The 12,662-nt window shown below is 35.5% G+C and overlaps 1 protein-coding gene across 1 annotated transcript in view; it reads right to left on the bottom strand.

Moving 5' to 3' along the window:
* Positions 1-12,378, bottom strand: part of LOC110104201 (uncharacterized protein F37A4.5-like) — a 39,398-nt gene extending 27,020 nt beyond the window's left edge. Inside the window, exons 1-2 of the mRNA XM_020833197.2 lie at positions 11,950-12,378; positions 5,188-5,313 (exon numbers count right to left, since the gene is read on the bottom strand). Of these exons, the coding sequence (XP_020688856.1) occupies positions 5,188-5,313; positions 11,950-12,060 (237 nt within the window). The 5' untranslated portion in view covers positions 12,061-12,378. The remainder of the gene's footprint in view (positions 1-5,187; positions 5,314-11,949) is intronic.
* Positions 12,379-12,662: the final 284 nt, after the last annotated feature.

The raw sequence follows: 12,662 nt of genomic DNA, 5'->3' as shown, positions 1-12,662 counted from the left end.
GATGTAAGAGAAGGAAAGCTTTGTTCTAAAGTGGGTGCAAGTGACAGAGGTGGATGGACAGGGAAGTCATGGAAATCTGATAACGTACACTCATCGGAAACACAAAATGAATTTTATTATATTCTCTTTTAGTATGCATTTTATTTTCTTTTCAGTTCATGTTAAAAAATGCCTATAATATTGAACCTATGGAGAATGGGCTGTGTTCTCCAATATTTTAATTTCGTCATTAGGTTTACCATAACAAGAGCCTTGATTAAACCAATATCATGACTAGTTTATCATTCAACTTTTTGGGTTTTCCTTGACTTTAAATCACAAGCTAACTGCAGGAAGAAATTTCGGAGCTAAGGGTTGCCTTCCGCTCTAGATACTTAACTTCCTGGCAACAGTAGGTAGGGCTGCAAATGAACCGAGCGTTCGACGAGCTACTCGTGGCTCAGCTCGATAAGAACTCGTTTATGTTCGTTTGATAAGGTAAATGAACAAATTTGACAATACTCGATAGCTAAATAAACAAACTTGAACACCCTGACGTTCGACTCGTTTATATTCACGAACAAGATCGTTTAGAACTCGTGAACATGCTCATTAAGAAACTCGATTAAAAAGATCGATCATGTCTTATTTAATTAAAAAAATATTTAACTATTAACTAAAAATATATTTAACATTTATAACTAAGTTCATTTATATTATTGTTTAACTAATAATTTATTTTACATTATTTAAATATATATTACTATTTTAACACTCGCCGCTCGAGAGAATTTAACTATATTTAAATTTAACATTATTTAACTATTATATATATATATATATATATATATATTACTATTTAACTATATATATTACTGTTTTACTATTTAACGTTATTACTGTTTAATACATATTTAACTATTATTTAACTCTCTCTCTCTCTCCTTTGTGGCCTACAAGAAAAAAAAAACTGTAGGGGAGGGTTTAGTCCCATACCGCCTGGAGTAAAAAAGTTCTCTACATAAAAACAAATACAGCTGCAGCTCACTTGTTGGGTAATGGGTAGCGGGCGGGCGGGTCTTCCTTTCATCTTATGTGGGTTTGCACCGATCTATCCGACTTGAAATAAATAAATTTATTTTGTTAATTGCGGTCAGCTCAGCTGGCTTATTCACGACGGCTCGATAAGCTCGAAACAAACCAAACTAGAACACGAACCGAACCGAGCTCGAACATGGAAGTTTTAAATAAGCTCGAACTCGAACAACTGTCCAAGAAGCTCGACGAGCTTCGAGTCGAGCTTGAGCTCGATTCTGACAGACGAGCCCGAACTCGAGCAGGCCAAAGCTCGGCTCGACTCGGTTCATTTGCAGCCCTAACAGTAGGGATCACATGCTATTTCTTCCATATACGGTTGTTGCAGGTTACCTTACTACTGTCATATTCCTTGAACAAGTTTCAGCACATGATACAGTTACAGGAAACTAGAAACCATAGGAGGAAGGTGTTCGGCCGGCCCAAGGGGGGCCAGCTGAACCGGTCCCTAGTGGACCGGTCTTTGTCTACAGGCGGCGGGCCTAAGGAGGGCGGAACCATGGAGAAGGAGGGCGGCTAAGTAGGGGGGGGGGGCCACAACTCAATTAAATATTAATTTGGGTGGGAAAATTTGAATTAGGGGCGGTTTAGGAATTTTGTATTTGTCCTATTTGCTTTAATTAGTTTCGCTTTTGAGGGTTAGGGTTTAATCTTGAATTTGAATCTGAAATTTGGGATCCTTGTGTTGATTTTGGGCTCTAGTTTTTGGCTAGAGATTCATAGAGTTGAATCTTCCTCTCGAATTGAAGATTCTTGTATCTTGTGTTGTTTTTCTTCTTCTATTAGTGAATTTCAAGAGTTTATCTTCTTCTATTGGTGGCTATTTCCTATCAGAAAGGATGCGTATCGAATTTCCATAAGTGTTAAGCGGCTTTTATTATATCTTTGCCCACAAGAATTCAATAATCTCCACAATTGGGTTTCCTTAGTCTACAGCTGGCAGTTTTCACGATTGGATTGCATCAAAGCCTTTCAAACACGTTGGCTTTCACTTCCTTATCGATTTCTTTCCAGGAAGAATATGATGAACAAAAGTGGAAACAAAAGTTAATTAATATTGTTTGAAGTTGGGAGGATTGAAACTTAATTTTTTTTTATTAGATGTTAGAAGGTAAACTTGAATTCTGGAGGTCAACTTTAGAGTCTAAAGGCTTCCGTTTGAGTAGCTCTAAAACTGAATATATAGACTGTAATTTTAGTAATAATAAATCTAGTGGGGGTATTATGACTTTGAGCAATCAAGTCATTGATAAGAGTACACATTTTAGATATGTTGAGCCTATTGTTCAAAGTGATGGTGAAATAGATGGGGATATTATTAGTAGAATTCATGTTGGATGGTTGAAGTAGGGGAATGCATCGAGCTTGATGTGTGATAGAAAAGTCCCCCTCAAACTTAAGGGAAATTTTATAAGATGGTAGTGAGACCTACAATGTTTTATGGTGCAAAAAATTAGCCATTAAAAGAGAAGCATAATATTTAAGTGTTGCAAAGATGAGAATGCTCAGATGGATGAGTGGGTTTACACTTAGAGACAGAATATGAAATGAGCATATATGTAAAAAGGTTGGAGTTTCTCCAATGGAAGATAAAATTAGAGAGAGTCGCCTTAGATGGTTTGGTCACATAAAATGGCAGCCTTCCGATGACTTGGTTAGGAAAGTAGATGCATTAGATTTAGCTATTTTTTGTGCATGTCAGGTTCGGATTCAAATTGACTATATTCGTGCAGGTCATTTTAATGTCAAACCACCCAACCCGAGAATATAAATTGAAACCCCTAATCTTGTGCATTAACAAAAAAAAAAAACCGCACTTTTGACGACTCAGATTACTCTGCATGAAGGAGGATGGTTATGAGGATACTTGATGAATATCGAATACTAAATTCATTATTGTGAAAATTTTACAAGCCAAGAAGATTTAATGAAAATATTTAAACATATATAAGTAGGAACACAAAAAAGTGAACATTAAAATGGGCATGGTAGTTTACATTATATTATTTTCTTGTTCACGTTTATTTTCTTTTTAGTTTATTTTAAACATATTTATGATATTGATCTTACTAAGAACAGTTTATATTCAGCAATAATTTGATTTCCTCCTTAGATTTGGTTAATTGCTACAACGGCCATGATTCAATTAGCATCAAGAACAATCCAGGTTTAAATTTCTATAGGTTTTCTTGCCTTCAGACTGAAGCTAATGCATTCTTGATTTTTGTATTTTCATTATCAAACATTGAACATTAGTTTTTCATTTAGTTTTATATTTTTTTAGCTATCCAATGATGGAAGGCATCCAATGATCATGGTAGGTTGTGCTTGGGCTTGGTAGACCTTGGTTTGCTAGCTTGTTTGGGTCCCTTGGGCTGCTGCTGGTTCTAGGGTTGGGCTTATGGTTCTCGGTTTTGAGCTGGTGTTGATGTTGGGAGGTGATGGTTGCTTTGGTGTTGAGCTATATTTTCAAAAGTGCTAGCTCATTATTTTTGAGCTCTTGGTTAGCTCATATTTAGATGAAGTTTAGCTCATTTATTTAAGATTAGTGGAAGCTCATTATGGTGGAACTTGTCCCTTTCCCTTCCCCATGCTGCCTCTCGGTCTCCTCCTTGTCTCCTCGGTTTCTCTTGGGCTTTTGCTGTTCCTGTGGCCCTGGTTGTTTTTTCTGTGCCTGCGGTTCGTTCTCTGTGCTGGCTGTTCGGGACCCCTGCTGGCTGGGTTTCCCGTGGCTTCCAGCTGGGTCTTCCGTGACCTTTTTTCTCTGTTTCTTGGGCCGGCTTGGGAGTTGTTGTTTTGTGGCTGATGGCCTTTCATTTCCCTAAATCTAATTGGTTTAGTTAGAGGTGTTATGGCTGTTTGGTTCCCCTCTCTTGCCTATAAATAGAAGATGTTTTGGAAGGAAAAGGCTGTTAAATATTGTTGAGCAAAGTCTCTAAAACCTGAGGGTTCTCTTCTTCTTGGAAAAGCCTGAGAGCTTGTTCCACTTCTTTCTCTTCTCTACTTCGTCTGGGCTTCTTACCTCTTCTTCTCTACGCAAGTTCCACCCCACATGTATCTTTCTTCTTGAGCTTCCTAGTGTTGTTGGTTGGCTGATTTGGGAGCATTTGTCGGAGGAGCTTGGTTGGACGTTTGGACCTTCTTGCTGTGGTAGGCCATCGGTTTGCTAGCCCTAAGCACATACTTTACTTTACCTACATTTCGATGCATGTGAGGAAACCGTTCTGTCGGTTGTTCTGAGGATAGCGTTCTTTTATTTTTCTTTTGTTTCGTTTGATTTCAATTCTTGTTTTGTCCATTGGTTTTGTGTTTTGGATGATTGCTACTATTTGAATCGAGTTAGGTTGTGTTGCCCATCGTTCTCCTTATCTGGCTTTTCTTTCTAGTTTGCATTCATCATAAGCCAATTGCAGAAAGAATTCAAGGGCTAAGGGTTGCCTACTTGCCTTATACTCAAAGGTTGTTACCTTCCTAGCTGCAGCTGAGATCGCATGATATAGCTTCCTTATACTGTTGCAGTTAATCTTACATACCACTGATGTTTTCTTTATACAAGCTCTGGAAAGCGGGTACCGCAATATAAAAGTAGCATTTGAGATTTTCTCTGTCTCTTACAGCTTTCCTTATACCTTTTCCTACGAGCAGGGGTCTAAGATGGGTATTATGGAAAAACATCTAGGCATACCTTTTAGCCCAATCACAAGCCCTTTGAAGGGGTGAGGGACTTAGCAACATTAAGGGCATTCAAGCTAAGGGTTAGAATGAGAGCGAGGAGAAATCATGGATAAACCAAATGACCTTACCTCAACTAATAGAAGATTTAGAGCGGAGTCCAATGGGATAGAGAGCTTGATGTGCAACTCATTCATAATAAAAAAGGTGATTTTCAAGTGATATGGTGGGTGTGGGTTTGGATGAGAGAGAAAGGAAAGAATAGGAGAGAGTTGATTCAGGTTATCACTACTGCGCAGCCTCAACACCTGGTTGGGATCAAAAAGGGAGACAAATTGAAATGATTTCAAAAAAATGTACACTATTGTAAAGCATAAAGTATTCATTTGAGATCCAAATGTAATTAGCCCTTTAATTAATAAAAAATAATTCCATGGATATCTCAGCCTGCGCTGATGCTGCAGCCAACTGCTCAGGATTTGTCTCCACTCGATCTTTTCGACGATCAGATCTCATTTGTGGTGATGCACCCCATATTAGAGCGGTTTTGTTCCCATTGTTCAAATCCTACACAAATTCTCTCAAAAATGTCAGCAATGCACATGGGAAAATAAGCATAGCATTGTTAAGGACACATGAAACAAATCCTTAAAATCATAACATAATCAAAGTTCATTATTCAGGAAGAATATAATAGTTGCAATCAATTCCTCATTTAATTATAAAAGAACTCATAACTTGTTTCTTTCATTCAAAATAATTGTATGAAATCAGAACACTTCTTTAGCATTTCACAAACAATCAAAAGAAGAATGAATGCATTTAAACTTTGATAATTGTCAAGCTAAACCAAACAATTTCTCACAAGCCTTTTCTTATTCATGTAATATTAGTATTTTCAAGTATCAGACCTCAATAACTTATCAAAGAATGAGATTTTACCACAGAGAAGAATCGATCATTTCTATAAATAAGCCTAGCAAACCATGATGGCCTATTACTTATTTGATAATAACAAGTCTTCATTGGTACCATCTAATTGTTTAAGTGTGTTATAAGTTTGCAAATGAAAAATCTAACCATGTGTACCTTAAATTGATAAGATGATCCATTCAAGACAACAAGGAGATTCATAAACATTTGCTATTTAAGATGCTAACCATATGGATGTGGACCAAGAAGTAATCAAGCTTGAAGGTATTGGCCTTGACGATAACCTCATGAATGATCCATTCCAGACTACAAGGAGATGAATAAATGTGATCAAGCAAGATTAAGTGTTCAAATTCCTATTCCTCGGTTATTCTGTTTATCTTTTTGAGAAACTTTGTTAAGATTGGTTAAAATGAGTTGTCTTGGCTCTAGACTTTCTCAAGATTTCATATTGACCATGTTTCCATTGGTTTATCAAATTGATCTGATTTTATGGTTTTATCACTACACTAGTCTTAATCTATTTAGACTTACATGGTTATTAAGACTTATAAACTTCTTGGAAAACCTTTGAAACATATCTAGTATGTCCTATTAATCATATGTTTCAAGTTCCATTTACTTTCATAATAGTTCACCTTCTTTGTTATCTACTTTGAAAAGGTATCTATGGTTAAAATGTTATTTTTCAAACTAGACAATTTTCACACAAGCAATTGACTGACATAGTGAATTAAACAGTTTGACACTTTATGGATGTACTTTACATTTTTATAGATATTCATATTTATTGTTTATAATCATTTCTTTTACCTATCAAATCATTAAAGCTGATGTTAGCTTAAAGGTGTTGCACTAAGCATGTTCTATTTGTAAAAATAAATGCTCATATTAGTTCAAATGATCAGCACAGCATAATTATATTCTTTTATTGTATATTTGAACTTTATAATAGAATTATTTATCCAACTAAGCACTTAGCTCATCAAATATAATACATGTGATTTTAAGGCAAGGGGATGGAGCAATTGGGGTTGTAGATAAGTGAGTAGATTTTTATTCTACTATAGCTTTCTGGACGTATAATTTTGGATATTTCAAAGAAGATGTGTATAATGTATATTAAAGACTTTTTGTACATATGAATTTATATTTAAAATTTATTTAGAAACTCTGTGGTTGATTTGATGAATTTATTTCTGCATGTTTATGTATCAATGCTTACGATGGAACTGTCAGATGATTGTAAAGTCTAAAGCTTTTTTTTTTTTTGTGGTGATCGATATGGGCTAATTTTTCACTCATTTAATCATGATTAATAAAGTCAGGATAGGTGTTGATGATGTCTGACTGGATTATTTGCCTCTATAATACCTTATGGTTTAGTGATGGGCTAAAATAGGATGTGATACTTCAATAGTTTGTGATTGAGTTAAGGAAATAGAGAAGAATATAAGGTGCATATATATATTGTTGCGTCCTGAAATATTCGCGGCGGTAGAGAAATATATAGTTTAACGTCTTAGCGTTGTACGAAGATCCAGCACACAATCAGATAAGTGAGAGGGTGTAGCGTTCATAAGAGACACCAAAGTTTTTATGATGCCGTATCATATATATATATATATATATATTCAACATCCATTTATTTTCCATGTGCTTTTTTGCACTACTTCTATTTTTCATCCTCATTCATGTCATTTCTCTCATACATGGTTATAGAGGATGAAAATGCTTACAACACCAACGCTGAGGTAAAAGATTTGCCTTATGAGAAGTTATCTAAGTTCTTTTGATGAAATTGTGCAACTAGTCCAATATGCAACATACACAACTAGAAATATGCAAGTATTAAGGGGTGTATGTACAATTGTTTCAAAACATCTAGACATATTCTTTAGAGATCTGCACTTAAACTCGGACTCTATACACTTGCATAGATGTATTTAGGTTTCAATAAAACATATGTAATAATAGTTTCGGTTAAATGAGCTAGAGTACAGTTTGACTTTGAAAAATATAAATACTCATTAGAAAATTTTGAAAATTTATTAGTTCAACTTACAAAACACCGAGGAATGGTTGGTTAAAAAAAAAAAACTTGTATAACTCAGATTTTTCAATGCGGACAAGTACTAAGGTGGAAAATCATACATAATTTAAAAAAAAAATACTAACTAAATGAAAATTGAGCATTAGACATTATAAATACATACAATTGTACATACACCCCTTAATACGAACATATTTCTTCTAGTTGTGTATGTTGCATAATTTATAAATACTAATGTCTGTTGACCTTTGTATAAAATCCAGAAGAAACAAAGAAAAAATCCCGTAAATAATACCTGTAAGACCGTTGTATCCACGAATTCAGCTGAAATCGGCGCCGTTCGCGTCTGATCCCGCAAATCCCGCAGCAGCTCCTTGATTGTCGCCTGTTCGCGTCGTTAAATAGAAGCCCTGCTTCCTTCCATTTGCTACACACACGACACTCTCGCTCATTTCTCCCGTAGCTCCTCTTCCAGAGTCCCGACCTCCAGAGCCACGACCGAACCTCCAGTCGGCCGAACCCATCTCCTCCATTGCCGCTCGGCTTCGCTCCGTCTCCGACCTTCCTCCCCGTAACGACAATGAGATTTTATGAATGATTTGGAGGAATGGCTTGGTGCATTTTTTCACATATTTTCACATAGAATTTGGCCTATATATATATATATATGCACTTCAAACACTAAATAGAACATTTTAGTGCCAAAATATTTGCATTTTTCTAAAGTTCTCTTAGGTTTTCTTACTTATATTGTACCCGGAGCTTTGCCTGTGAGGATTTTTTTTAGATGGGTTTGGTTCATGAGCTTTCTTGGAGCTATACAAGCTGCTCTTTACAAATCTTGATATGATTATCATTATATTCAAACTTGTTGTAAGATTGGGAGATTTGTGTGTATCCACCCTTGTGCAAACTAAACTCGTTCGAGAACACAAGAGGGCCTCTTGTTCATAACCAAAAGTGAATTCTCATAGCCCCAAAGGATTGAAGGGAGCGATTATACTTAACAAGTGTAGGGCAGTAGGAGAGAAAATATTGTACAAAGCATTTTTATGAGTGTAGGAAAAGGAAGGATAAGAGAATAAGAGGTATACGTAGGAAGTGAATGTAGGAAGCTAATGCCAACAACAACAACAGCATCAAGCCTTTATCCCACAATGTGGGGTCAGCTACATGAATCTTTTTTCTCCACTGTGTCCTATTAAGAGTCAAATTCTCATTTAAATTTAATAAAAAAAAAATCATTTATAATATTTTCTAACCAAATATTTTTAAGTCTACCTCTACCTTTCCTAGCATAAGCCAAATCCAATGCATCTACTCTCCCAACTGGGTTATCAGAAGGTCGCCATCTTATGTGTCCAAACTATCTAAGATGACTCTTTCTAATCTTATCTTCAATTGGAGCTACTCCTACCTTTTCATGTATATGCTTGTTTCGTATATTGTCTATAAGAGGAAAGCCGCTCATCCACCTGAGCATCCTCATCTCTACAACACTTAACTTAATATCATGCTTCTCTTTTAATGGCCAGCATTCTGCACCATAAAGCATTGCAGGTCTAACCAACATCATATAAAATTTTCCCTTAAGTTTGACGGGGACTTTTCTATCACATAACAAGTCCGATGCATACCTCCTCTTCAACCATTCAACTTGAATTCTACTAATGATATCCCCATCTATTTCACTATCACTCTAAACAATAGACCCAAGATATCTAAAATATGTACTATTATTAATGACTTGATTGGTCAAAGTCACAATCTCCCCACTAAATCTATTACTACTAAAATTATACTCCATATATTTGGTTTTAGATCTACTCAAACAAAACCTTTAGACTCTAAGGTTGACCTCTATAATTCAAGTTTATCTTCAACTCCCTCTTTAGTCTTATCAACAAGAAAAATATCATCAGCAAAAAGCATACACCAGGGTACAACCTCCTATAAATGTCTAATGAGAACATCCATGACTAAAGCAAAAAAATATGGGCTTAAGACTGATCCTTGATGTAATCCAACTGAAATAGGAAAATACTTGGTCAAACCACCTTGTATTTGAACACCAGTAACAGCACCTGCATACATATCCTTAATGACTTGAATATAAGCATTGCTCTAGCTTTTATTTACTTTTTTGCATTGCTTACATTTTAACTTCTCATCATATGCTCATAAATGCTTATAATTCTATTATTGAGATATAGTGGTTTTAATAACATTTTGCTAGCAAGATTTAAAAAACCAACATTACTACTAAGCTTAAACTTTCCTCAATCATATTCTAACCATCCTATTTTGTAAAACCACTTTCACATCTTGCATTCATTAGTGGTTTGAAATTATTGTCCTTAAATCTTTAGGAAGGATCAGGAACCTTAAAAATCTATAAGTGTTGTATTTAAAATCCCAATTATACTCGTTCCCCTCCCATGTCCCATGGTGTGCCACAAACAAGACAATTAACTCACACCACCTATAAACTTCAATCGGTTTTTTCTTTTACCTTCACAAAACATAAAAACAAAATGAAGCTCATCTACTGTATTGCAAGTACTTAGGTCCATATAATAAATGATCATGATTCAGACGATGATAGTAATAAATAGATAAAAGATTGAGTAGAACTCTTAGCTCAAAACAAGGACCATAAATAACCTCGAATAACAACAATACCCAAAAATAAGAAATACCCACTTTAGTTTATATATTGTCAAGTCTAAAGCCTTCCCTATGTCATAGCTGAAGTTAGATTGGGGTTTCAACTTGAATGCATAGTTAGCCCAAAACATTATGGAAGTTAACATAGATAACATAAATATCCACTTTGGGCTAACCTATAAATTATGTTAAGCTCCTAATTTATTTATTTTAGCACTAACTCATCTCAGTTATGATTTGCCCAAAAGATTAAGGAAGTTAACACAGTTAATAGGTGATGTTAGATTGGTAAAACTTTACAGGAGTTTTAAGCACAGCCACATTCATCTAAAGAACAAATGAATAAAATGTTGAAGAATTATTTCAGCTTTGCTGTTCAATCCTGGCAACAAAGTTACTTTTGCAGTATATCATGAACTCGAATATCAGTTAAAAAGTTCATCAATGTCCTGAACTAAGGTAATCCTGTGGATAATACATTAGCAGCATAATGACACTCTTGCCTGCTCAATTTGCAACTCGTAAACGTCAATGTTCACAAAAGAGTTTTGAGTCATCAAGATAATTTAAAATCCATGGAACAGAGAAGTGTTAAAGCATCCTTGAGTCGGCTAAGAAAACAGGAAATTAGCCAAAGAAAGTAAGTTTCGTGAAGCCCAAGAGATGTAAAGAACTCAAACGGATAGACTATTCCCCTTAATCATCAATAAATAAACAAGTCAGCTTCAAGATATGAGCAAGAATATAATAGTAACAATAATGGAAAAAGATATGAAAAATAAAAACGCCATTCTATGCAATACAACTAAAAAACTAGGTCTGTATGTCGTGCAGATGTGAATTCATGATCTCTGAATAGAACCCCAATTTAATTGGGAATCGTATAAAAGTGGCAGAAAATTAAATGAGCAAAAGGAAACAAACAACAATTATTCTATAACAAACTATAAAAGAAAATAAGCGCAAGTTCACATCAAACATAAATATCATGCCAATTGTAGTTCTCAATTATGGCAACTCAAATTATTTGGAATTTATCTCAAATTAGAAACACTTGGGCAACAAAAGCACTCATACCAACATTTGAAAGAAGACAAGTTTAATCCTTGTAAAGCCAACCGCAACCATTTTTTCTATTAAAATAAAAAGAAGCTTTCTTTTGATCAAAAGAACAATCATAACTTCCCATATCAAACAAGAAACTGATTGGCGTGAAATATTTACAATGCCTCTCCTACAGAAGAACAATATACCCTCCGAAACGTAAACGCCAAACTCTTAAAATCACGATCGCCCCAAAAAATGAAAATTTTGAGCGACAATTCAAAACAAACCAGCACAACAAATAAATCCATAAAATTCACGGATCAAGAACGGACCGGAGAAAAATAATAATAAATGGCATCGAAACTTCAGTTTTCCCAACTTAATTCCTTTGGAGAAACAGTGGGCATAGAAAAAATCAGGGCAAAGAAAGCAACCAAAATTAAACTAGTAGAACAAAGTGATCATAACCTAAGACGGTGAGGATGGACGAGAAAAAGGATTACCTGAATGTCCCCGAAGAGAAGGCCCATGATCTCCTCCGTCTCCGTGGTAAGCGAATGCGCGAGGCATGTCAACCACACATCCTCCGACACCTGAACGCTCGTCAGCGGCATCCTTCGCCCACCGCGAGGCTCGGAAAACTGTCAAGTGGGAGCAATGGAGTTCTGCCCAAGCTCCCCTCTCGTGCACGTACGCTCTTACAGAAAGGTGCAGTTTTTATTCTCTCTCTCCCTCGCTCGCTGGCTGGCTGGCTGGCTGGGCTTGATCTCTATATTTTGATGGGATTGCAAGCGGTTTTTTTCGTGATTTGTGACAAAATGGAAGCGCGAACTATGGATCCACGCCGCTATCGGGCCGCGATCTGCTTGCAGGCAGTGTAGCAGGTGGTTTGCAGATCTTTTTACCTTTTTAGGGCCGAAAATCCATTGAAGATACTTGGTAGGTGTTGCTAATTTTTAAGCATTATATTCTGCTGAAAAATAAATACAAATTAAAATAAATTATTACATCAAAAATATTTAAAATTATTTGAATAATTATAAAATAAATATATATAATTTTTTATTTAAATTAAAATAAAATAAATATGATGTAAAATCTAAAACCTAATACTAATGGGACCAATAGCTAGTAGTGGGGTGAAGAGCAGCAACAGACTGTGATGGGTGGTGATCACTACCGACACAATTGGTGATGAGAGCAGAATTAGATTGTG

Source organism: Dendrobium catenatum, unplaced genomic scaffold (genome assembly GCF_001605985.2).
Source record: "Dendrobium catenatum unplaced genomic scaffold, ASM160598v2 fragScaff_scaffold_231, whole genome shotgun sequence".
NCBI lineage: Eukaryota > Viridiplantae > Streptophyta > Magnoliopsida > Asparagales > Orchidaceae > Dendrobium > Dendrobium catenatum.
The sequence above is the reverse complement of the archived record's forward strand: the minus strand, read 5'-3'. Positions and strand labels throughout refer to the sequence as shown.